The sequence below is a fragment of the Lithobates pipiens genome, unplaced genomic scaffold (genome assembly GCF_037356315.1).
Source record: "Lithobates pipiens isolate NorthernLeopardFrog02 unplaced genomic scaffold, aLitPip1_a1.2 Scaffold_16, whole genome shotgun sequence".
Lineage (NCBI taxonomy): Eukaryota > Metazoa > Chordata > Amphibia > Anura > Ranidae > Lithobates > Lithobates pipiens.
In genome coordinates this window covers 42,100,714-42,127,767 of record NW_027507748.1, presented here as the reverse complement: position 1 = coordinate 42,127,767, position 27,054 = coordinate 42,100,714, and the positions used below count along the sequence as shown (strand labels likewise).

General features: G+C 41.8%; 1 protein-coding gene across 1 annotated transcript in view; it reads right to left on the bottom strand.

Moving 5' to 3' along the window:
• LOC143981734 (OX-2 membrane glycoprotein-like) overlaps positions 1-27,054 on the bottom strand; it is a 60,587-nt gene that overhangs the window by 18,672 nt on the left and 14,861 nt on the right. Inside the window, exons 2-3 of the mRNA XM_077479784.1 lie at positions 15,039-15,099; positions 11,452-11,778 (exon numbers count right to left, since the gene is read on the bottom strand). Of these exons, the coding sequence (XP_077335910.1) occupies positions 11,452-11,778; positions 15,039-15,099 (388 nt within the window). The remainder of the gene's footprint in view (positions 1-11,451; positions 11,779-15,038; positions 15,100-27,054) is intronic.

Sequence of the window (27,054 nt, the reverse complement as noted above, 5' to 3'; positions counted from 1 at the left end):
GCGGGAGGATGCCCCCATGCTTCGGCATATATAAATGGTGCATGTATGCCCACCATTAGAAGTGGGTGGATGAAGGGAGGTATTCTAATGGTGGGCATACCCACCGATCAATATTTTTTTTTCGTTCAGCCCACAGGCTGCATGAAAAAAAAATTACAATATATGCCCAACCAGTTCCAGCAACATACTGGTATGTTGCGGGACTTTGAGTGCTTATACCAGAATGATGCCTGCAGGTTTAGGTATCATCTTGGTATCATTCTTTTCAGCCAGCGGTCGGCTTTTATGTAAAAGCAATCTTAGCAGCTAATTAGCCTCTAGACTGCTTTTACAAGCAGTGGGAGGGAATGTCCGTCCCCCCCCCACCGTCTTCCATGGTTTTCTCAGGCTCTCCTGTCCCAACAGGGAACCTGAGAATGCAGCCGGTGGTTCCGCCAGCTGACCATAGAGCTGATCAGAGACCAGAATGGCTCCAATCATCTCTATGGCCTGAAACCGGAAGCTACGAGCATTTCATGACTTTGATTTTGCGGGATGTAAACAGCGCCATTGGGAAATTGGGAAAGCATTTTATCACACCGATCTTGGTGTGATCCGATGCTTTGAGGACAGAGGAGAGATCTAGGGTCTAATAGACCCTCATTTTTTCAAAAAAGAGTACCTGTCACTACCTATTGCAATCATAGGGGATATTTACATTCCCTGAAATAACAATAAAAATGATAAAAAAAAAATATAAATGAAAGGGACACTTTAAAAATAAAATAAAAAAGCAAAATAAATAATAAAAAAAAACAAAAAGAAAAAAACACCCCCCCTGCTAATGCGCAACGTCGAACGCAAGCGTCGGTCTGGCATCATATGTAAACAGCAATTGCACCATGCATGTGAGGTATCACCGCGAAGGTCAGATCGAGGGTACTAATTTTAACAGTAGATCTCCTCCATAAATCTAAAGTGGTCACCTGTAAAGGCATTTAAAGGCTTTTAAAAATGTATGTAGTTTGTCGCGGCTGCACGTTTCTGCGCAATTTTAAAGCGTGTCTTGTTTGGTATCCACGTACTCGGCCTAAGATCATATTTTTTATTTCATCAAACATTTGGGCAACATAGTGATTTTTAGTGCATTAAAATTTAAAAAAGTGTGTTTTTTCCCCAAAAAATGCATTTGAAAAATCGCTGCGCAAATACCGTGTGAAAAAAAAAATGAAACACCCATCATTTTAATCTGTAGGGCCTTTGCTTTAAAAAAAATACTTCATGTTTGGGGGTTCAAAGTAATTTTCTTGCAAAAAAATTTTTTTTTCATGTAAACAAAGTGTCAGAAAGGGCTTTGTCTTCAAATGGTTAGAAGAGTGGGTGATGTGTGACATAAGCTTCTAAATGTTGTGCATAAAATGCCAGGACAGTTCAAAACCCCCCCCAAATGACCCAATTTTAGAAAGTAGACACCCCAAGCTATTTTCTGAGAGGCATGTCGAGTCCATGGAATATTTTATATTTTGACAAAAGTTGCGGAAAAAAGACATTATTATTATTATTTTATTTTTCTTTGCACAAAGTTGTCATTAAATGATATATTGCTCAAACATGCCATGGGCATATGTGAAATTACACCCCAAAATACATTCTGTTGCTTCTCCTGAGTTTGGGGATACCACAAGTGTGAGACCTTTTGGGAGCCTAACCGCGTACGGTACCCCAAAATCCAAGCACCACCTTCAGGCTTTCTAAGGGTGTAAATTTTTGATTTAATTCCTCACTGCCTATAACAGTTTCGGAGGCCATGGAATGCCCAGATAGCACAAAATCCCCCAAAGTGACCCCATTTTGGAAAGGAGACACCCCAAGCTATTTGCCGAGAGGTATAGTGAGTATTTTGCAGACCTTGATTTTTGGCACAAAGTTTTAAAAAATGGAAAAAAGAAATAAAATATAAATTTCTCTTTTTTTTCTTCGTTTTCAAAAACAAATGAGAGCTGCAAAATACTCACCATGCCTCTCGGCAAATAGCTTGGGGTGTCTACTTTTCAAAATAGGGTCATTTGGGGGGGTTTTGTGCCATCTTGGCTTTTTATGGCCTTCAAAACTGTGATAGGTAGTGAGGCGTGAAATCAGAAATCCTGAAGGTGGTGCTTGGATTTCGGGGCCCCTTACGCGGCTAGGCTCCCAAAAAGTCCCACACATGTGGTATCCCCGTACTCAGGAGAAGCAGCAGAATTTATTTTGGGGTGTGATTCCACATATGCCCATGGCATGTTTGAGCAATCTATAATTTAGTGACAACTTTGGGCAAAAAAAAAATAAAATAAAAAAAGTTTGTCATATTCCCGCAACTTGTGGCAAAATATAAAATATTCCATGGACTCAACCTGCCTCTCAGAAAATAGCTTAGGGTGTCTACTTTCCAAAATGAGGTCATTTGGGGGGGGTTTGTGCCATCTTGGCATTTTATGGCCTTCAAAACTGCGATAGGTAGTGAGGAGTGAAATCAAAAATTTACACCCTTAGAAATCCTGCAGGCGGTGCTTGGTTTTCGGGGCCCCGTACGTGGCTAGGCTCCCAAAAAGTCCCACACATGTGGTATCCCCGTACTCAGGAGAAGCAGCAGAATTTATTTTGGGGTGTAATTCCACATATGCCCATGGAGTGTGTGAGCAATACATCATTTAGTGACCATTTTGGGCAAAAAAAAAAAAAGTTTGTCATATTCCCGCAACTTGTGGCAAAATATAAAATATTCCATGGACTCAACATGCCTCTCAGCAAATAGCTTGGGGTGTCTACTTTCTAAAATGGGGTCATTTGGGGGGGTTTTGTGCCATCTTGGCATTTTATGGCCTTCAAAACTGTAATAGGTGGTGAGGAGTGAAATCAAAAATGTACGTCCCTTACTGCTTCTCAAACCAGGGAAAGACCCGCTAGACCCCGGTTCGTATAGGCCGATTTCGCTCTTACAGAATGATATTAAAATTCTTGCCAAAGTGCTAGCCCGGAGACTAAATACTGTGATCTCCTCTATCATCCATCCGGATCAATCGGGTTTTATACCTGAAAGGTCTACGGCAATCAACCTCCGCCGCTTATTTCTTAATGTGCAGTCCCGCGCAGACAATGTGGGAGACAGGGCGCTGTTATCGCTAGACGCCCATAAGGCTTTTGATAGCATTGAATGGAGGTACCTATGGGTGACTCTTGAGAAATTTGGGTTTGGACCTGGCTTTTTATCATGGGTACAACTTTTGTATAATTCCCCCTCTGCAGTAATAAGGGAAGCGGGAAGGGTGTCAGCTCCTTTTCCTTTATTTAGGGGGACTAGACAGGGCTGCCCTCTGTCTCCTTTACTCTTTGCTATTGCCATTGTGCCCATGGCAGCCTTGGTGAGATGTAACCCCTTGATAACGGGTTTTAAATATGGGCAGCTGCATGAAAAATTAATGTTATATGCTGACGATGCCATGCTGCTACTGGGGGATACGTCTGGGTCCCTGGTTGAGGCCATGAAAGTGGTTAAGAACTTTGGGTCCTTCTCAGGTCTAGTGATTAATTGGACCAAATCACACATTATGTTACTAGATTCTTCCTCCCCGCAGGATCCCACACTACACGATATCCCGGTTGCTATAAAATTTAAATACCTTGGAATATGGGTCACCCCACGGCCATGCGAATACATACCACTGAATCTCTCCCCGTTATTGAGTAGGATTAGAGATAAAACGAAAGTTTGGGCTAAATTGAAAATGTCGCTGATAGGCAGAGTAAACCTTATCAAAATGATTTTTATGCCACAATTATTGTATATTTTACATAACACGCCAATAGTAATTCCACTTAAAATGTTTAGAATTATTAACTCCTTATTTAGAGCATTCGTTTGGCTTAACAAACCTCCCAGAATAAGACTGGAACAGCTTCAGAAACCCAAGGAGGCGGGAGGGCTGGCCCTTCCCAACCCGTGGCTTTATTATTTAGCTGCACAGCTGCAACATATTGCCCGTGCCATAGCAAACGGACGGGAGACTGGGGGAGGGGAGGGTGATCCCGCCACTGCTCTCCTAAAACACATCACGGGCTCGGGCGGGGTAGTGGCCGGCCTGGAAACCTTATCGTTCGCCAAGTCTAACAAGCTTTTAAGAAGGCCATAGGTAGAGCTCTTTTTCAAGCACGTAAACTTATCCTTCAACACTGGAGAGCAAGCGACCCCCCGAGGTTGAAGGAATGGATAACTCAGATGGGGAACATGTTAAGCATGGAAAAGTACATTTATCAACACAGGGGCCGGGCGGGAAGATTTGAACGACTATGGGGTCCCTGGCTTGATACCCCCGGGCTGTCACCCCTGGAGCTGGTTATGGGTAGGTTGTTTGTTTAGGAAGTGTAAGGGGAGATATAACGGGGAATATGGAGTTATAGAGATACAACACCTGACGTGGTAAGGGCAGGCCAGGTGGCACAGGGGTTGTGGCCCGAATGAACCGTACTGATTTCTACATGTGGTATGCTGTTAAAATAGGGAGATAACTTATAACAATTGTGGTGCATGACATTGCTAAGTGAAAAGTGCCTTTATCTGTATGCTGCTTGAACATGTATATTGTGCTGATTCTGTGATGGACTTTGTGTATCTTTGTACCAATAAAATGTACGTCCTTAGAAAGCCTGAAGGCGGTGCTTGGTTTTGGGGGCCCCGTGCGCGGCTAGGCTCCCAAAAAGTCCCACACATGTGGTATCCCTGTACTCAGGAGAGGCAGCAGAATTTATTTTGGGGTGTAATTTCACATATGCCCATAGCATGTGTGAGCAATATATCATTTAGTGACAACTTTGTGAAAAATAAATAAAAATAAATAAAGTTTGTAATATTCCCGCAACTTGTGGCAAAATATAAAATACTCCATGGACTCAACATGCCTCTCAGCAAATAGCTTGGGGTGTCTACTTTCTAAAAGGGGGTTATTTGTGGGGGTTTTGTGCCATCTTGGCATTTTATGGCCTTCAAAACTGTGATAGGTAGTGAGGAGTGAAATTACAAATGTATGCCCTTAGAAATCCTGAAGGCGGTGCTTGGTTTTCGGGGCCCCGTACGCGGCTAGGCTTCCAAAAAGTCGACCACATGTGGTATCCCCGTACTCAAGAGAAGCAGCAGAATGTATTTTGGGGTATAATTCCACATATAACCATGGCATGTGTGAGCAATATATCATTTAGTGACAACTTTGTGTAAAAAAAAATATATATATATATATATATATATTTTGTCATTATTCAATCGCTTGGGGCAAAAAAATAAAATATTCAATGGGCTCACCATGCCTCTTATCAATTTCCTTAGGGTGTCTACTTTCCAAAATGGGGTCATTTGGGGGGGCTTTGTACTGCCCTGCCATTTTAGCACCTCAAGAAATGAGATAGGCAGTCATAAACTAAAAGCTGCGTAAATTCCAGAAAATGTACCTTAGTTTGTAGACGTGACAACTTTTGCGCAAACCAATAAATATACACTTATTGACTTTTTTTTTTTACCAAAGACATGTGGCTATATATTGGCCAATCTGATTATTCCTCCGCCTTTCAAAACTGAGGTTTTATACAAATTGGCAGAATTTCTGCAAGATAAGGAAGGTATACCAGTTATTGTGATTGGGGACTTCAATGAGGTTCTCGATAAAAGCAAAGATAGATTTCCACCTGGGAAACAATTGGATGGGGTCAGGGAGGGACGGCTAACTCAATTTATGGAAGAGAAGGGAATGTGTGATATTTGGAGAACTCGCAATCCAAATCGATATCAGTATTCATGTTTTTCCAGCACACATGCTGTATCAAGAATTGATATGGCATTTGGAAATGAGGAAATGTTACAGCTGGTCATAAGTATAGAGTATGCAACCAGGGGCGTGTCGGACCATTCACCATTAATAATTATGATCCAACTCACGGGCCAAAAAACCCATGAGAGGATGGAGTATAAGTCTATTTTGGCTGGAATTAATAGGGGAACCAGGAGAGATTACATTGAAATTAAAGGAATTTGCAGCAGTAAATGAGGGCTCCGCTACTGCCAGGATTGTGTGGGATACTCTTAAGGCCTTTTTAAGGGGATTAATAACACAGCAGGTTTCAAAGATTAAAAGGAAGTCCAGGGAATGGGAGGAAATGGTTGGGAAGGAAGTTACAGAAATTGAAAAGCAATATGTAGAAGATCCAACTTTAGAAAAACAAGCTAGGTGGCTGAAAAGTCAACAAAAGTATAAAAACATTGTCACTAGGAAAGCTTAAAATAAACTGCTTTTTTAGAGCCAATCTGCTTTCTTTGAGGGTGAGGGTGCAGGGCGCATGCTTTCCTGGCTGGTGAAGACAAATAACACCCCATCACTGATTGCAGCAATTAGGACTCCTGAGGGGAAAATCACCTCTCGGACTCCTGAAATACTGGATTGCTTTACACTGTACTATACAAATTTATATAGGTCCAGGTCAGGAGAAAGGACAAGAGAGATGGATCTTTTCTTTGAGGGGATTAAAGTACCTGCTCTCTCTGAACAGGAAAAAAGCGAGTTAGACTCCTCTATAACCCTGGAGGAACTATATTCTGCTGTCGCTGGGATGGAAAATCAGAAGGCCCCCGGTCCTGATGGTCTGCCTACTGAAATCTATAGGCGATACGGTGAGGTAATGCTCCTGGAAATGTTTAAGATGTTAGAGAAAGTGGCTGCAGGGGGCCCACCTCAATGTCAGAGGCTACAATTATAGTCCTGTCAAAAGAGAGGAAAGACCCACTGGAGACTTCTTCCTATAGACCCAATATCATTAATATGCACCGACGTTAAATATTGGCAAGAGTACTGGCGGCCAGATTGAATAAGTATATACAAAATATCATACACCCGGATCAATCAAGGTTTATCCCCAATAGAGCTAATAGCATTAATATAAGGCGAGTATACCTTAACCTCCAGACCCCGACGCAAGGTGGGGGAGCGCGAGTGTGGTCACTATAGACGCTGCTAAGGCGTTCGACAGCCTTGAGTGGAGGTACCTGTGGCGGGCTCTGGAGGTTTTTAGGTTTGGAATCAACTTTGTGAGGTGGATAGAGGCCCTTTATGCTACTGCAAGGGCGAGGATAAGGGTTAATAACAGCTACTCTGTCCCGATTCCACTTGAGAGGGGAACACGGCAAGGATGCCCCCTATCACCCCTGTTGTTTGCTTTGGCAATAGAACCATTAGCAATTGCGAGCAGAGCGGCAGGGGGAATACAGGGATTTAAAAGAGAGTCAGGCGATGAAAGGATAGCATTATATGCAGATGATATTTTGCTTTTTCTAGGAGATATGGATTGATCCCTTGCTACAGCTATGAGTATTGTAGAAGATTTCGGACAATTCTCAGGTTTAACAATCAATTGGGAGAAATCAGCCTTGATGCCGGTAGACACAATACAGACCTTACAACCTTTGGCGGGGCAACTAAGGATGGTGGATAGGGTGAAATATCTGGGGATATGGCTAACAAAGGACCCCAATCAATATATAGAGGAAAACGTCTCCCCCTTGGTGCTTAGGTTTAAACGTAAGTGTGATATCTGGAGCCACCTCCCTTTGTCATCTGCTGGTAGAATTAATTTGATCAAGATGATCTGGATGCCGCAATTGCTGTACCAGTTACATAATTCTCCAGTCTGGATTAGAATGGACTGGTTTAAGAAAATTGAATCCCTGTTTAGGGAATTGATTTGGAAGAAGGGATAGGCGTGAATAGGCTTACAGATATTGCAGTTCCACAGCCACGTAGCTATTTCTTAGCTGCCCAGCTGCAACATCTGAGGGGAGGTAGTATAGCAGAGGACAGGAACACAAATATACCACTGATGTTGCAAGAAGCCTTGCACAGTAATTTGGTGGAGTCCTTGGAGGCAGATTCTTTTTCTCCTGGGCTTCCTACGTTAAAATTGATGGCTAAGGTATGGCAGGCAGCTAAAACAATTATGGGATATAAGGGGATATCTGAGTATGCCCCGATCTGGGATAATAAATTTCTCCCAGAACTGATCTCCGTGGTTAAAATAAAAGAAAGGGAGGTCTGTGGTATCAGAAAACTCGCTCAACTGTATAAGGGGAATACTCTTAAATCATTTGCCGAGTTGAGGGAGGAGTATGGTATCCCAAACCACTCATTCTATCGGTATCTCCAAGTCAGACACGCCCTGAGCGCTCAGTTCACAACATGAATAGAATGGTGTAGAATCCCCCTTATACAAAAAATAGTTAAGGCTGGCTCATCTAAAGCTTTGATATCTGAGATATATGAACAAATAAGTGGGAAAATAATTAACGTCGAAAGACTGGCTAAAGTTAAAAACAGATGGGAGGAAGATCTGGGAGAAAAAAAAAAATCACTGAAGAACAATGGAAAAGGATAATGGAAATGAGCTCCCAAGTGTCATTATCACCCTCACAAAGAATGTCACAATTATTTTTGATACATAGGGCTTACTATACCCCAGAGAAACTTTTCCGGTACGGATATAGAGCAGATGATAAATGTCCAAGATGTCACGGAATAGGGAATTTGGTTCACCTGATGTGGAGGTGTCCAAAACTATTTAGGTACTGGAACGACATACTTGAGGAAATTTAATAAGACCTTTGGGACCAAGTTGGAGATGAATGCCACATTATGTCTGCTGGAGAAAATAGAGGATAACAGCATATCTAAAAATATAAAGATCGCTGTAATAAGAGGTTTATTTCAAGCACGAAAGATAATCGCTCAAAATTGCCAATCTGTAAGGCCCCCCACAATGGAAGAATGGGGGAGGGCAATGGATGCTAATGTATGGAGGGAAAAAGTGGTCTTTACAAGGCGGAAGACATTGGATAAATTCTTAAAAATGTGGAAGCCATGGCTGGATAAAATGGGGTGCCCATTATTGAGGTGAAGGGAGACTAAAGAAAGTGTGAGGAGAGAGATCTATAGCGGGACATGGCGAGGACTGGGATGGGAGGATAGGTGGTAGAGAATAGGAAATGAATATACACTATATTGAAACACAAACAACGAATAATGTGATGGAGTGGAAAGTTTAGGATGCACAGGAAGGCGGGAGGGGGGTTATAAAGAGGGAATTGGCACTAACCGTGAGAAAGGAAACACGACAGGTGCAGCACATAAATTTTGGTTTGCCATTCCTGTTCAAGGGATCATCTCCTGATATGCTTCACAACAAATTGCTTCCAGCATCGGTTGAAGGAGGATGGGCAAAGAGCAATGGGTTTTCTCCAAGTTATAGAGGGTTTGCCCAGCTCCGCCAACTGATAGGCTTGTGCAATTAGTTTCGTAACGAATCGAAATTCGGCCGAATTTTGCATCTTTCGGACATTCGGATGCATCGGAATGTCCGAATAAAAAAATAACAAATTACAACGAATACGAAAGAAATATAACGAATGAATTCGAATGAATTCGACATGATTCGAAATTATTTCAACCGCATTCGAAATTATTTCAACTGCATTCGAAATTATTTCAACTGCATTCGACATTATTTCAACCACATTCGAAAATATTTTGTGTCCCAACTTTAGGGCCATGTATCTCGGGGTCACTTGGTGCTAGACACTTTAAATTTGGTTATGTTGTAGTGCTAGTATTATTGTGTTTGCATACCAAATGTGGGGTTTCTAGCTATAAGTGACCCCGAGATATGTGGCCCCAAATTCGGGTTGCAAAATGTTATTAGTTATTAGAGCAGAGAATGACATTTTGCGACCCGATTTTTGGGCCACATATCTCGGGGTCACTTATAGCTAGAAACCCCAAATTTGGTATGCAAACACAATAATACTAGCACTACAACATATCCATTTTGGAGTTTCTAGCACCAAGTGACCCCGAGATACATGGCCCTAAATTCGGGTCACAAAATATTTTCGAATGTGGTTGAAATAATGTCGAATCATGTTGAAATCATTTCGAATTCGGTAGAAATATTTTCGAATTTGGTTGAAATATTTTCGAATGTGGCCGATTTTTCGAAATCGGTAGAAAACGAAACGAAATCCGAAAACGAATTTAAGGAAGTTAACGAATATAACTAAACTAAATTAATGAATTAACGAATTTAAACGAAACGAAACTAAACAAATTTTTTCCTTTTGCACATGTCTACCAACTGATGGGGGGAGGCAAAAATGGCTTGGTAAAATGTTTTTTTGTCTGCGTTTCTTTGATTAAATTGTATGAGCCTCTGGAGAGGCGCTGTATTTATATGTATGAAAGAAAGGAAAATGTAATAAAAAGAAAGCAGTACAAAAAAACTCGAACACCTATTAATTACACAGGTTCTGTGGCCAATTAAGGTGGTAATTAAACTCACTTGGTGCCTTATCTGTATTTAATTAGCTTCAGAACCTGTATAATTCAAAGGTGTTCGGGTTTAACCACTTCAGCCCCAGAAGATTCTACTCCCTTCCTGACTAGAGCACTTTTTGCGATTCAGCACTGCGTCGCTTTAAGTGACAATTGCGCGTTCACGTGACGTTGCTCCCAAACAAAATTGATGTCTTTTTTTTCATACAAATATAGCTTTCTTTTGGTGGTATTTGATCACCTCTGCGGTTTTTATTTTTTGCGCTATATATAAAAAAAAGCAACAATTTTGAAAAAAAAAAAAATGCATTATTTTTTACATTTTGCCATCATAAATATCCCCCAAAGATATATAAAAAATATTTTTTCCCCAGTTTAGGCCGATATGTATTCTTCTACATATTTTTGGTAAAGAAAAAAAATCGCAATAAGCGATTATTGATTGGTTTGCACAAAAGTTATAGCATTTAAAAAATAGGGGATAATTTTATGGCATTTTTATTAATATTTTTTTTTTACTAGTAATGGTCGCGACTGCGACATTATGGTGGACATATCGGACATTTTTGACACATTGACCATTGTCATTTATACAGCAATCAGTGCTATACAAATGCACTAATTTCTGTGTAAATGACTTTGGCATTGAAGAGGTTAACCACTAGGGGGCAGTGTAGGTGTTAAGTGTGTCCTGGGGCGTGTTTCTAACAGTGAGGGGGGCGTGGCTGTGTGTGACACGTCACTGATCTCTTCTCCGATGACATGGAGCTATGATCAGTGACAGTGTCACTAGGCAGAACAGGGAAATGCTTGTTTACATTAGCATCTCCCCGTTCTTCCTCCCCGTGAGGCAAGCGGGTATCCCTGTGCCGATTGAGTCTGCGGGACCCGCCTCATAGAGCTTGCCGCAGGCGCACGCCCGCCGGCCGCCTCTTAAAGAGCAACGTACAGGTACGTTAGTTTGTCTGTACGAGCCCTTCTGCCACAGTCTATCTGTGTGAGGAGGTCGGCAATCGGTTAAAGGGATGAGGTGCTAACTCTACCTGGAGGCCAGTATTAATGGGTTAGGATCTCTTACCAGAAATCGTCAGACAGACGCGCCCCTCTTTGGCTCCTGTCGGGAAGACGTTGAAAACACAGACGTAGCATCCTTCGTCCTCCAAACCGGCTTTATAAATAGTGATGGCGGTCCTGTTCAGCCCCGGCGTGCTGATATTCAGCCGATCGTCATGCGGTTTGTCCACCCTGGCTCCTTTCTCTTTTGTATATGTGGCCAGTTTAGTTTCACTGTCCTTCTCAACCTTCTTCCAAGTCACTTGTACCACGTCATTCGATGTCTGTAAAGGGCACGTCAGTGTGGCACTCTCCCCAAATTCTGCCCGTACATCTTCAGTCTGGACTCTCTCTGCCAAAGGCCATCAAAATTAATCAGTAAGTGAAGGGTCTTAAAGTAGAAAGGCAAAACCTTTTTTTATTTTGGATAGAGTAAGAGAGGGTTACAACCCCTGTCATTTTTTTGTCATCTGTGTCCCATTGGGGAGATTCTCCTTCATTTCCTTTCCCAAACAGGAAGTGATTAGAAATCCCTCCAAAGTGAGGGAATCCCTGGTTGTCACCAGGACTAGTGTCCCACTGGAGGATTTACCTTTTTATTTCCCTTTTATTACTGTTCAGGTTAGGGTTGCCACCTCATCCCTTTAAACCTGAACACATATGAATTACACAGATTCTGAATCTAATTTAATGCAGAGAAGGCACCATGTGAGTTTAATTACCACCTTAATCAGCCACAGAACCTGTGTAATTCATATGTGTCCAGGCTTAAAGGGATGAGGTGGCAAACCTAGTTCAGGGGACAACCCAAATTTGGGGATTTCCTTTCACTTTCGATGATAATGTTCACAGAGCATGAATTTCCCTAGCGGGGACAGGGCAATAAAAACTGACAGGGGTTCTAATCCCTCCGTACTCTATCCTTTAGTTATACTTTAACAAATGTTGAATCACAGAGAAGCTAATTCTTAACCCATTCCTGCCTGTGTCTGCATCCCTTTAAAAGAGTCTGAACCCCTAGGGGTTGAGAAGGATCGGCAATCATGTGACCACTGTGTTTACATGGTCAAAAGTCAGCTAACAATCATTAGTGGGGACTGATGGGCGGGGGGGGGGGGGGCTTTCTCTGTCCCGTGCCAATGGGCAGGGGGGGGAGTTAACAGTCACTTGCTGCGGGGGGGTGGGTTGCCAGCCGACACTGCAAATTATCTTGCCCAGATCGCCACTATGGATCCTCCTTCTAGGAATTAAAACACTGTTTCTTATGAGCTCACCCAACCTAGGCTAAGTTACACAGTCTAAGTCTAGCAAAATCAATATGGGTTCATTTTAATGGGTATCTTGGCCGGTGTCCCTCTTGTGTTGCCTGTGTGTGCGGCGCACTGAGCGGTCACATGTACAGGTTTGGTGCCAAGCAGGAAGCGGAGACTCCTACAGAGCTCCATAGGTCCTGGGGACACACATAAAATGGGGGTGTGGGGGGGCAGTTTAAATGAAAGCTCATGAAAGGAATTTGTTTCCAGAGGAGGAAAAAATAAAAATAAAACAAATGCATGTAAGTCATGTTATTATCTATCTTATGTACAATGACTTTAATATTACTTTAACTCCTTGTTCCCCTTCTTTCCTTAGCTATTCTTTTTTATTATTATAGAGCCTTTTTAAAAAGATTCAGTTGCAAGGGAAAAATTTTAACTTTTGATTTTTTTTTTATTGGATTAATTATAATCTTCTTTATTTCCTAGATCAGCCATTTTCAGCTGGGGTTCCTACAGAGGTTGCTAGGGATTCCTTGGGTTGTGGCTGATTTACTTCTCACTTGATGATGCCTTCATAACTCCAGGTCCAACACCACTTGGCAGATCTAGTGGCATTACACCAATAATCTTTTTTAGCTATGGCAATCTGACCATTAGTGTAAGGAGCATTCTTCTCACTGACCACCAATGTAAGGAACATTCTTCTCATAGACCACCAATGTAAGGAACATTCTTCTCACTAACCACCAATGTAAGGAACATTCTTCTCACTAACCACCAATGTAAGGAACATTCTTCAAACTGATCACCAATGTAAGGAACATTCTTCTCACTGATCACCAATGTAAGGAACATTCTTCCCACTGATCACCAATGTAAGGAACATTCTTCCCACTGATCACCAATGTAAGGAACATTCTTCTCACTGATCACCAATGTAAGGAACATTCTTCTCACTGATCACCAATGTAAGGAACATTCTTACCACTGATCACCAATGTAAGGGACATTCTTCCCACTGACCACCAATGTAAGGGACATTCTTCCCACTGACCACCAATGTAATTCCACGTACACACAATCGAAAATTCGGCCAGCAAAAGTCTGATGAGAGCCTTTGGTCGTAAAATGCGACCATGTGTACGCTCCATCGGACTTTTGCTGGCGGAATTCCAGCCAGCAAAAGATTGAGAACATGTTTTTAACTTTTCGGTCAGAAAAAGTTTTGATCGTCTGTACAAATTCCGACGTGCAAAATTCCTACGCATGCTTGGAAACAATTCGAAGCATGCTCTGAAGCAATGAACTTCATTTTCTCGGCTCGCCGTAGTGTTGTATGGCATCTTGACAATCGAAAGTTTAGCAAACTTTTGAGTGACCGTGTGTATGCAAGCCAAGCTTGAGTGGAATTCCGCTGGAAAAACCATCCAAGATTTTCCCAACGGAAAATCTGCTTGTGTGTACGGGCATAAGGGACATTCTTCCCATGCCCCTTTTCTTTCCACTGACTCCTATTAATTTATTTGAGAAAGGTTGCTCTGGATGGAAGAACAAAAGTGTAATTCAATCATATTAAGGATAACAGTTAATAGAACCCTGATAGGCAGGGACAGTGTTCTTTTCTCAGGCATCTGCAGGAGTTAAAGTGGGTATTGTGTGCCTCCAGCACAGTATACACCTGTATCTACCCTTTTATGCTGGTGTTCTCTAATACATGCATCTGCAGGAGTTAGTGGGTGTTGTGTGCCTCCTGCGCAGTATACACCTGTATCTACCCTTTTATGCTGGTGTTCTCTAATACAGGCATCTGCAGGAGTTAGTGGGTGTTGTGTGCCTCCAGCGCAGTATACACCTGTATCTACCCTTTTATGCTGGTGTTCTCTAATACAGGCATCTGCAGGAATTAATGGGTGTTGTGTGCCTCCAGCACAGCACAATATATACCTGTATCTACCCTTTATTGCTGGTGTTCTCTAATACAGGCATCTGCAGGAGTTAAAGTGGGTGTTGTGTGCCTCCAGCACAGTATACACCTGAAGATACCCCTTATTGCTGGTGTTGTCTGTTGTATATCTTGCATATTAGCCTTTAAAATTAGCACTTTTGATTTCGAACGTTCGAGTCCCATAGACTTTAATAGGGTTCTAAAGTTCGTACAAATTTTTTGTCCGTTCGAAGGTTCTGGTGCGAACCGGACCGGGGGGTGTTTGGCTTATCCCTAGTGGACAGTGGTGGTTTATTCTGTACCCTGCCCCAGCCCCACCAACATATGTATTGCTTTCATTGCCAAGTGACCTTGCCCAAGACTGAATTAAAGTTCTCTATATAAGATCTTAGTAATTATAAGTCTTACCATCAACTGCCGCTGTCATACAGATATAACTCAGAAAACATGCAAAGATAACACGCCCCTCCTGTAAGAGAAAACACAATATAAAGACAGCATTACTTAACCACCTCAATACCATGCACTTACACCCCCTTCCTGACCAGACCAATTTTCAGCTTTCAGCGCTCTCACAGTTTGAATGACAATTACTCAGTCATGCAACACTGTACCCATATGATACTTGCGTCCCTTTTTCCACACAAATAGAGCTTTCTTTTAGTGGTATTTAATCACTAGTGGGTTTTTTATTTTTTGTGCTATAAATAAAATAAAATAAAACGTAAATTTTGTGAAAAAAATGCCTTTTTCTTTGTTTCTGTCTTAAATTTTTGCTAATTAGTAATTTTTCTTCATAAATTTTGGCCAAAATTTATACTGCTACCTATCTTTGGTAAAAAAAATAACCCACATTAGTATATATTATTTGGTCTTTGTGAAAGTTATAGAGTCTACAAACTATGGTGCCAATCACTGAAAATTGATCACATCTGATCAGGCCTTCAGTACATCAGGTGTACCTCATTTCTTGAGACACTAACAAGTCAGTAAAAATACCCCCCAAAATGACCCCTTTTTACAAAGTAGACATTCCAAGGTATTAAGTAAGTAGCATGGTGAGTTTTTTTAAGTTGTCATTTTTTCCCACAATTCTTTGCAAAATGAAGATTTTTTTATTATTATTATTTTTTTTTTTACAAAATTGTCATATTATAAGGTTATTTCTCACACACAGCATATGCATACAACAAATTACACCCAAAAATACATTCTGCTACTCTTCCCGAGTACGGCGATACCACATGTGTGAGACTTTTACACAGCCTGGCCACATACAGAGCACCAACATTGATGTAGTACCTTCAGACGTTCTACGAGCAAAAATGACGCATCTCATTTCTCAACCACCTATTACACTTTTGAAGGCCCTGGAGTACCAGGACAATGGAATTTCCCATAAAATGACCCCATTTTGGAAAGCAAACACCCCAACGTATAATCTGTGAGGCATAATGAGTCTTTTGAACGGTTAATTTTTTTCCAGAAGTTTTGGGAATATGTGGAAAAAAATTAAAACGCATTTTTTTTTTACACAAAATTGTCAATTTATAAGATATTTCTAACACATAGCATGTATATAGCAAAAATTACAACCCAAAACACATTCTGCTACTCCTCCCGAGTATGGCGATACTACATGTGTAGGACTTTTACACAGCCTGGCCACATAGAGAGGCCGAACATTGAAGTAGTACGTTCAGGCGTTCTAGGAGCATAAATGACACATCTCATTTCATTCCTAACCATCACACTTTTGAAGGTCCTGGACCACTAGGACAGTGAAATTACCCACAAAATGACCCCATTTTGGAAAGCAAACACCCCAACGTATATTCTATGAGACATGGGCTGCAAATAGGTACTCGGGTACTCTGATGGGCTGGAGATAGGTACTCTGGTACTCTGATGGCCTGGTGACAGGTACTCAGGTACTTTGATGGCCTGGTGACAGGTACTCTGATGGCTTGGTGACTGGTATTTGGGTACTCTGAAGAGAGGTGACAGGTACTCATATGGACTGTGACAGGTACTCGGGTACTAAGATGAACTGTGACAGGTACTCAGATGAACTGTGACAGGTACTCGGGTACTCAGATGGACTGGGACAGGTACTCGGGTACTCGGATGAACCGTGACAGGTACTCGGGTACTTTGATGGGCTGTGACAGATACTCGGGTACTCTGATGGACCGTGACAGATACTCGGGTACCATGATGGACCGTGACAGGTACTCGGGTACCCTGATGGACCGTGACAGGTACTCGGGTACCCTGATGGACCGTGACAGGTACTCAGGTACCCTGATGGACTGTGACAGGTACTCAGGTACTCTGATGGACTGTGACAGGTACTCGGGTACTCTGATGGACCGTGATAGGTACTCGGGTACCCTGATGGACCGTGACAGGTACTCGGGTACCCTGATGGACCGTGACAGGTACTCAGGTACCCTGATGGACCGTGACAGGTACTCGGGTACCCCGATGGATCGTGACAGGTACTCAGGTACCCCGATGGATCGTGACAGGTACTCGGGTACTCCGATGGGCCGTGACAGGTACTAGGGTACTCCGATGGGCTGTGACAGGTACTCGGGTACTCTGATGGGCTGGGACAGGTACTCAAATACTCTGATGGACTGTGACAGGTACTCTGATGGACTGTGATTGACAGGTACTATGATGGGTGGTGAGAGGTCCTCTTTATTGGGGGGGCAATCAGTGTGCTTGATGTGTACTGTAGGCGGTAACGAGATGTTACCACAATCTCCTCCTCACACACGATCAGTGTGTGAGGAGGAGAACCCGGTAACATCTCGTTACCGACGACGGTTTGTTTACATTTTAGTGATCGGCTGTGAAAGGATCACAGCCGATCACGTGGGTAAACAGCCGGCCAATGGCTGTTTACCAGCGTCGGTGACGAGCAGTGTTCCCGGGGAACACGCCGCCACCGACGTGAACGCGCAGCGCACTCACGATCGAGCGCATGCGCCGTGCACAGTCGGGGTGTGACCATCTGTGATCGGCCGTGACTTCATCACGGCTCATCACGTGGTAAACAGCCATAACCATTGGCTGTTCACCCCCTTCGGTGGCGAGCGGTGTCTCCGTGACACGCCGCCACCGAAGAAACAGGGATGCGCGTGCACAATCGCGCGCATTCCCTGTTTAAACGGGAGGCCGTCATATGACGGCCTCCCGCCAGAATAGCTGCACCGCCTGGCCGTCATTTGACACCCGGCGGTCAGCAACCAGTTAAAGAAGCACTCTGGTCTCAATAAAAAAGCAGAATGTTCAACTCCGGAAGATTTTACCCCCTTCATGACCAGGCCATTTTTTTCTATTCGGTACTGCGCTAATTTAACTGATAATTGTACGGTCATGCAACACTGTACAAAATAAAATTAATATAATTGTTTTCCCACAAAATAGAGCTTTCTTTTGGTGGTATTTGATCACCTCTGGGTTATTAAATTTTTTACTTTCTATTATAAAACATTTCCAATAACGCAAATGTTAAAAATCTAATTTATTCATACTTTTAGGCCAAAATAAATTCTGCTACATGTCTTGGGTAAAAAAAAATCCCAACAAGCATATATTGATTGGTGTGCATGAAAGTTATTGCGTCTGCAAACTACGGGCTATATACTGGAATTTTTATTTATTCATTTAAACTAGTAATTACAGCGATCAGCGACTTTTTAGCGGGACGGCGGGAAATCTGACACTAACTGACACTGTGGGAACTTCGCAGGGAAACAAAGACCGGCAGATCCAAATTTCTAGGTGATAATATTCAAGTGTAAGATGCAAAAACTTACATAGTTAGCCAGGTTGAAAAAAGACACAAGTCCATCCAGTTCAACCTTAGTAAATGATTAAAAACATTAAAATAAATATACAGAGTATATAATAAATATATAAGCGATCAATATGTGCAAATAAGCAAAATGGTGCAAAAATCAACAATAAAGTGCAAAATCTTCCTGTGCCGAGTGCAACTAGCCTGTGCAAAAAATGCAAAATACAGTACAGAGTGCAAAATATATACAATAAATATAAATAGTGCCAACTGCTGTACACTAGAGCTAGTCCATGCAAATCCACTGTGTGCAAAAATGCTAAAGCAATAGTGAGTCAAGTCTATAAAAATATTCTCTTCTTTATGTGCAAATAACAGAATAAAGTGCTGAAGGAAAAGAGTGTCTCCTCTTCATGTAAGCACACACTAGTAAGAAGTGGCCACTTACCTTGCGGTAATGAGGTAACCTCATATAAATAAACACTGGAAATAGCTGCTTCTACTCCCTTTTATCCCCCCTGGATCAAAGTAGGCTCTCTATTTGTCTTTGTCTCTCAGCGGATGCAGGAGCAGTAATAAAAAAAGAGGAGGGTGGCGGATAGTGTAGTATTTTCAACAGTAATTCATATTTATTAGTATACCCTTGAGGGTACTATCATAATACAAATGAAAAAAACACTTATCTCCATGAGTGCCGAGCTCGTTTGCCTACGTCAGTTTGGAATGCCTATCCCGTCCCTACGCGTGACGTCACAACCACATGACTTCATCAGGGGATGATGGGAAGGCACAAAGACTGTCTTTAAATAGTCTTTTATATTGATACTAATAGAGAACCATTTTCTTGTAGCACAATATAATAGTAGTGTGGCAGCCATTTTCCAAGAGACCACGGACGAGGCCATTTTCTTGGTTATCTTTTCACATTGTGCGGCCACTGTACGAAATTCTATTTGGATTCGTACAAAATATGAATTTTCGCTAGATGATGTTATGATGAATTTTCGCTAGGTTCGTAAACTTTTTGTTAAAATAACGAAAGTTTGTTATGATGAATTTATCATTATGAGAGGCTCCCACCATCCCTGTGCTGTGCTGACTTCCTGGGTTTCTAACTTTTAGGTTCAACTTTTAGCAACAATTACGAATGTTCGTTATGATGAATTTATCATTATGAGGGGTTCCCACCATCCCTGTGCTGAGTTCCCAGGTCTGAGTGTACACCCGCTGTGCCCATTATGAGGGGTTCCCACCATCCCTGTGCTGTGCTGACTTCCTCTGATTGGTGAACAAAACACCAGTCATGTTTCTGTTAATTTGTATCCGAAATTTTTTATTGACATTTCCCATTTCGTATGCAATTAGTAAGCATAGAAATTCCCATAGGGTTCCCACCATCCCTGTGCTGAGTTTCCAGGTCTGTACACCCGCTGTGCCCATTATGAGGGGTTCCCACCATCCCTGTGCTGAGTTCCAGGTCTGTACACCTGCTGTGCCCATTATGAGGGGTTCCCACCATCCCTGTGTTGAGTTCCCGGGTCTGAGTGTACACCTGCTGTGCCCATTATGAGGGCCCAGATTCGTAAAGGAAATTTCGTATTTCGTACGGAATTCATATGCATAAAGATGTGTATTTTGGATTTGTACAAATGTTCTGAATTTTATTTTTGTACGAAACTAATCGCACATGTCTAGCAGGCGGGCATGCCCCCTACCCAGAGATGCAGACTCACATATACACTTTCCTGGTGCCTTCATGGCATCATATGCATGGTTGGTAGCCCCACCCTCGGCCAACCCACAGGACCATTATAACTCTCCCGCCCCCCACCCTCATTCTCATAACTATTCAATAAAAAATTCAGTTTTCTTCAGCATTCCCTCCCTGGTAGCGATTTATTTATTTACCATGCGTATGCTGCCATGAAGGCACCAGGAAAATGGAAAATGTAATACTTTCCTTTCTGTAATTTTCCTTTCCTGATGTCTATCCATGGCAGCATATTCCCCTCCCTTGTTCTTATTCTTGTGGCTGAATTGAGTGTAGTTATGAGAATGGGGGCGGAGGGGGCGCCACTCTCTTTTTATAGAGTTATAATGGTCCTGTGGGTTGGCCAGGTGTGGAGCAACCAACCATGCATATGCTGCCATGGATAGGCACCAGGATGGCGTATATGTGATTCTGCATCTCTGGGTAGGGGGCGTGCACGCCCACCCGCCCACCTGGGTGCGCTGGCACTGACATTCAATTTTCCATTATATTATCAAAAGTATTGGGACACCTGCCTTTAATGGCATTCCAGTCTTAGTCCGTAGGGTTCAATATTGAGTTGGCCGACCCTTTGCAGCTATAACAGCGTCAACTCTTCTGGGAAGGCTGTCCACAAGGTTTAGGAGTGTGTCTATGGGAATGTTTGACCATTCTTCCAGAAGAACATTTGTGAGGTCAGACACTGATGTTGGACGTGAAGGCCTGGCAGTCTCTGCTCTAATTTATCCTGAAGGTGTTCTATCGGGTTGAGGTCAAGATTCTGTGCAGGCCAGTCAGGTTCCTCCACCCAGACTCGCTCATCCATGTCTTTATGGACCTTGCTTTGTGCACTGGTGTGCAGTCATGTTGGAACAGGAAGGGGCCATCCCGAAACTGTTCCCACAAAGTTGGGAGCATGAAATTGTCCAAAATTTCTTGTTATGCCGACACCTTAAGCCCCTGTACACACGGTCGGAGATTCTGCCAACCAAATCCGTCGGATTTTGTCCGTCAGATTTAGTCTGACGGATTGTGTCCGAAACTGTTGCATACACACGGTCGGACTAAGTTGTCGAAAAATCCGATCTTTCAGAACGTGATGACGCAATTTCGTTACGATGGGACTAGATTCAGGCTAGTAGCCAATAGCTTTGATGTAGGAATTTGATCTGAGCATGCGTGGCACTTGGTCCGATCAAAATTCTCTACACATGATCGGATTACGTCCGACCGGCCCAGTTGGTCGGGAAATATTTCCAACATGTTGGAAAATTGGGTCAGACGGAGATTCGGACGGAATCAGTCCGATGCATACCACACACAGTCGGATTATCTGACGACACGGTCCGATAAGACGCATTCCGACAGATTCTCCGACCGTGTGTACGCGGCTTAAGAGTTCCCTTCACTGGAACTAAGGGGCCAACCCCAACCCCTGAAAAATAAACCCACACCATAATCCCCCCTCCACCAAATGATTTGGATCAGTTTTTTAGTATAAATAAAAAATACCAGTATACACCTCATAGTTTTTGTGCAAACCAATCAATATACACTTATTGAATTTTTTGGTTTTCCAAAAATATGTAGCAGAATAATTATTGGCCTAAATGTATAAAGAAATTTGATTGTTTTACATGGGATATGTTTTATAGCCAAAAGTAAAAAATATATTGTTTTTTTTTTGTTTTATTAATTGTCTGACTTTTTTTTTTTTTTTTTGCTCTAACAAAAAAACAGGTGATCAAATATCACCAAAAGAAAGCTCTATTTGTGGGGGAAAAAAGACATCACTTATATTCGGGTACCATGCAAAATTTCAATACATATCCCATAGATTGTAGACACTATAACTTTTGCGCAAAACAATAAATATACGCTTATTGGGGTTTTTTTTTTTTTTTTTTTCAAAAATATGTAGCAGGATACATATTGGCCTAAATTTATGAAGAAATTAGATTTTTGATTTTTTTAATTGTATTTATAGTAGAAAGTAAATATATATATATATATATATATATATATATATATATATATAAATAAATCTTCCGGAGGTCAAGTGATTAATAAACATTTTTTACACATTTTCAAAGAATAACAAGCTAATTATACTCTATTGCCATTAGAACATTTTTCTGCATGTTACTATATTTCCCAACCTCTCAGCTTTGATATTATCTGAGTTTTGTTTCTCTTTAAAAAAAAAAAATAGCAAAAAAAATAAATAAAATAAATAAAGAAATGAAATCTTAAAAAAAAATCTTGTGGTTTCCTTTCATTTCCTCAAAATAGATGAAGCTCCGATTTTCACACGACTGTAAAATGCAAAGTAAGATATTAATTACAGTTCAGTAATAGATTCCTAAAATGTCACTAATAATGTCGCCAGTGGCCAGTTCACACTGCAGTGTGGCGTGGGAAAGGTACGTTCACTGCGTGTTTCCCACGCCGCACACGAGTGCACTGTCCTTCCGAGATGCGTGTGGGTGCCATTAATTGTTAATAGCACCTACAGCTGCAGGCTTTAATCATTAAAAAATTGTGATCTTGATTCAACCCCCCTCACAATCTCTATGCAGAATTTCCTGATTCATTCTTGTAACAAGTGTAGAGAGTTCTCTGCTCACTCAGCTGTCAAAAGAAAAAAAAAAAAATGGGCAGCCTGCCAAGTCTTTCACAACATCATCCGCGCTGGTAGATAACTATAAACATTGTAACTTTTCGTTCTTAGATCAAAGGAATGAACTTCGGTCTGTAAATGAGGGAAGTTTAACCACTTAAAGAGGGATTCCACCTAAAAAAAAAAATATTAAAAGCCAGCAGCTATAAATACTACAGCTGCTGACTTTTAATAAATGGACACTCACCTGTCCCGGGGTCCAGCAATGCCGGCAGCCGAGGCCGATCGATCGCTCGGCTCTCGGCTGATGCCATCACCATTCTAGGTGAGGGAATCAGGAAGTGAAGCGAATCGGCTTCACTTCCCGGTTCCCTATTGCGGATGCGCGAGTCGCCAGCGCAATAGGAATTGTCCGCGCTGTCACTGGGACCCGTGTGTGTCCCAGCAGACAGCGCAGCAGGACAGGAAATGACATAGACTCCCACGGGAGTCTATGCCCGGAAGTGGGTGTAAATACCTGTCTTTGACAGGTATCTCCACCCCCCTCCCCCCTGTAAGGTGCCAATTGTGACACCGGAGGGGGGGAGGGTTCCGATTAGCGGAGGTTCCACTTTAGGGTGGAACCCCGCTTTAAAGACTAAGCCTTTTTCTGAAACTTGCCTCTTACAAAGTTAAAATCAGTATTTTTTTGCTAGAAAATTACTTGAAACCCCCACACATTATATATATATATATACAGTGTATATATATATATATATATATATATATATATATATATATATATATATATATATATATATATATATATTTTTTTTTTTTTGTTGCAGATTCCATAGGGAATAAAATGGCAATTGTTGCAATATTTTATGTCACACTGTATTTGTGCAGCGGTCTTTCAAGCGCAATTTTTTGGCAAAAAATACATTTCAATGAATTAACTACTTGCCGACCAGCCGCGCAGTTGTACTGCGGCAAGTTGGCGTGGCTGCACGAATTGCCATCATTGTAGGTCGGCAGCTTTAAGAAGCTATAGGGGTGGGCGTGCCGGTGGGAGCCGCAATGCCAGAGTTAATGCTCATGGCCAGCAAACGCGATGTCTGCCGGCCACCCGCGATCGCTCCTCAGAGAGCCATAATGGGGATCTGTGTTTGTAAACAAACAGATCCGTGTTCCGACAGGGGAGGAGAGAGAGATTTGCTGTTCCTAGTGATCAGGAACAGCGACCTCTCTCCTCCCTTATTCAGTCCTCTCCCATCACAGTTAGAAAGCACCTCCCTGGGAACACGCTAAACCACTTGATCACCTCCCTAGTGTTAACCCCTTCCCTGCCAGTGACATTTATACAGTAACCAGTGTTTATTTTTAGCTCTGATCGCTGTAAAAATTTCACTGGTCCCAAAAAAGTGTCAAAAGTATCCGATCCATCTGCTGCAATGTTGCAGTCCTGCTAAAAATCGCAGGTCACCACCATTACTAGTAAAAAACAAATAAATAATAAAAATGCCATAAAATCTATCCCCTATTTAGTAGACGCTATAACTTTTGCGCAAACCAATGAATATACGCTTATTGCAATTTTTTTTTACCAAAAATATGTAGACGAATACACATTGGCCTAAACTGAGAAAGACATTTTTTGGGGGGGGATATTTATTATAGCAAAAAGTAAAAAATATGTTTTTTTTTTTTTTTTTAAATTGTCGCTTTTTTTTGTTTATAGTGCAAAAAATAAAAACCGCAGAGGTGATCAAATACCACAAAAAGAAAGCTCTATTTGTGGGAAAAAAAAGTCAATTTTGTTTGTGTACAATATCGCATGACAGCGCAATTGTCAGTTAATGCGACGCAGTAAAAAATCACAAAAAATGGCCTGGTCATGAAGTAGGTAAATCCTTCCAGGGCTGTAAGTGGTTAAAAAAAAAAAAAAACTAAACAGTAAAGTTAGCCCAATTTAGCCAGAATTGTGCAGCTCTAAAGGCAACCCCAATGCATCTGGCAAACAAGGCCCATTTGTGACCACCAAATCGCATAGTACCGCAGTACCTTGCAGTTTGGTGCATTTTTTGCAAAAAGTGGAACTTGCCCTATTGTTTGTGTGTTCCCGTGTGTTTGGCAGTCCATTGAAATGAATGGGCTGTCAAAACCGGAATGCATTCAGGTGCGTGCGTTCCAGTGTGAACCGGGGGAAAGAAGGAAGTGTGGACAGGTGGATTCTCTACAGACCTAAGAAAACATACATCAAGGCAAACCTTGTTCAAAAAGACTACCAAATGAAACCTATTTTATAGATATCAAAGGGAGATAAATAAAGGATATCCATCACAAGTAGAAGAAAAAGAATAAATAAAAATGATACTGCGTTTATTTCTGAAAATGCCCTTTAAGCACTTCCATACCGGGACTATTCTGACACTCCTCTCCTACCTGTAAAAATCATATTTTTTTTTTGCTAGAAAATTACTCAGAACCCCCCAAAAATTATGAATATTATATATATATATATATATATATATATATATATATATATATATATATATATATATATTATATTTTTAGCAGACACTCTAGGGAATAAAATGGCGGTTGTTGCAACTTTTTATGTCACACGGTATTTGCGCAACAAATTTTCGAAAGCGTTTTTTTGTGGAAAAAAAACAAACACTTCCATGAATTAAAAACTAACAAAACAGTAAAACCAGTTTTATAATGTGAAAGATAATGTTAAGCTGAGTGAATAAATACCTAACATGTCCCACTTTAAAATTGCAGACTTGTGGAATGGTGCCAAACTTTGGTACTTAAAAATCTCCATAGGAGATGCCTTAAATTTTTTTACAGGTTACCAGTTTGTAGTTACAGAGGAGGTCTCGCTCTAACACACGCGGCAATACATCACATGTGTGGTTTGAACGTTGTTTACATATGTGGGAGCGACTTACGTGTGCGTTCACTTCTGTGCGCAAGCACGCGGGGATGGGGGCGCTTTAAATATATATATTTTTTTATTGTTTATTTTACTTTTATTTTTACACTTTCTCTTTAAAAAAAAAATAATTGTTTGATCACTTTTATTCCTATTACAAGGAATGTTAACATCCTTCTCGTTTTGTCTAGGGGTGAACACAGCTCCTACACTCCCCCCGATCCCTCAATCCTCGGGAAAATGTCGCCCCCCCCCCCCACGCCCAGTGGTGGACTGTTCCTGATGTCCTCACGTCCAGAGCAGATCTATGGGCACGATGATGTCAGGAGCGGTCCACTTCACAAAGACCACTGGACCGTAGGGGGGTAGGAGCCGAAGGGAGCGGTCTTGTGCTGGGAGGATCAGAGGATTAGGCGATTATATATCAGCCCTCCGAACCTCTAGATCAAAAGAAGCAGGTAACCCATGTAATGCAGGCACAGCTCCACTGCATGGTAAAAAAAAAAAATGCCCCTGAGTTCTGTTTTAAAGAGGGGTCTCCAAACGATGGCCCGTGGGCCAAATCTGGCCCACTGCAATTTTTTATCCCACCCTCTGATGTAAAATGGGACTCTGATAGGGACCTTAAAGTGTTACTAAACCCACAACAGTAAAATTAGTCTGAATTTGCAGTAAAACAAGCTTGTTATACCCACTGTGGAACCTAACAGGTTAATCTTCTGCATTGTATAAAAAGGCTGTTTGATACCATCTTCTCTGATCCTCCCCTTCTTCCACTGTCCCCAATCCATCTCCTGATAGAACAGAGTCTAGGGGACAGGCTGCACATGCTCAGTTTGGTGTGTATTGCTAGAGAGAGGTTTTTTTCCTCTTGAGCGAATGCATGTGATCAGCACAGTGCCAATCAGCACTGTCCAGACAGAGGTCAGGAGTCTTGCAGCCCCATAGGACAATCAGGGCTAAATGAAAACACTTCCTACAAGCTTTAACCAGACTCTGATAGAAGTCACAAGACTGCTATATACTGCTGATGAGAAAAGGTATTTAGCAGTTTATATTTACTAAAACTATTGCATTTCCATGTTCTGTGGGAGACCAGATATAGTGAATGCAGGCTCCTGGGTAGGGATGAGCTTCAAGTTCAAGCCAAATGTAAGTTCAACTCGAACATGGGCCGTTCGCCAAACAGCTAATTTTTATAGGGTGGCAAATTTGAGTGCCCCATAATGCACTGCAAATTGCTGTATGATGATTGGCCAAAGCATACACCTGACCTGCATGCTTTGGCCAATCACAACACGCTCCTCAGCGAGAGCCATA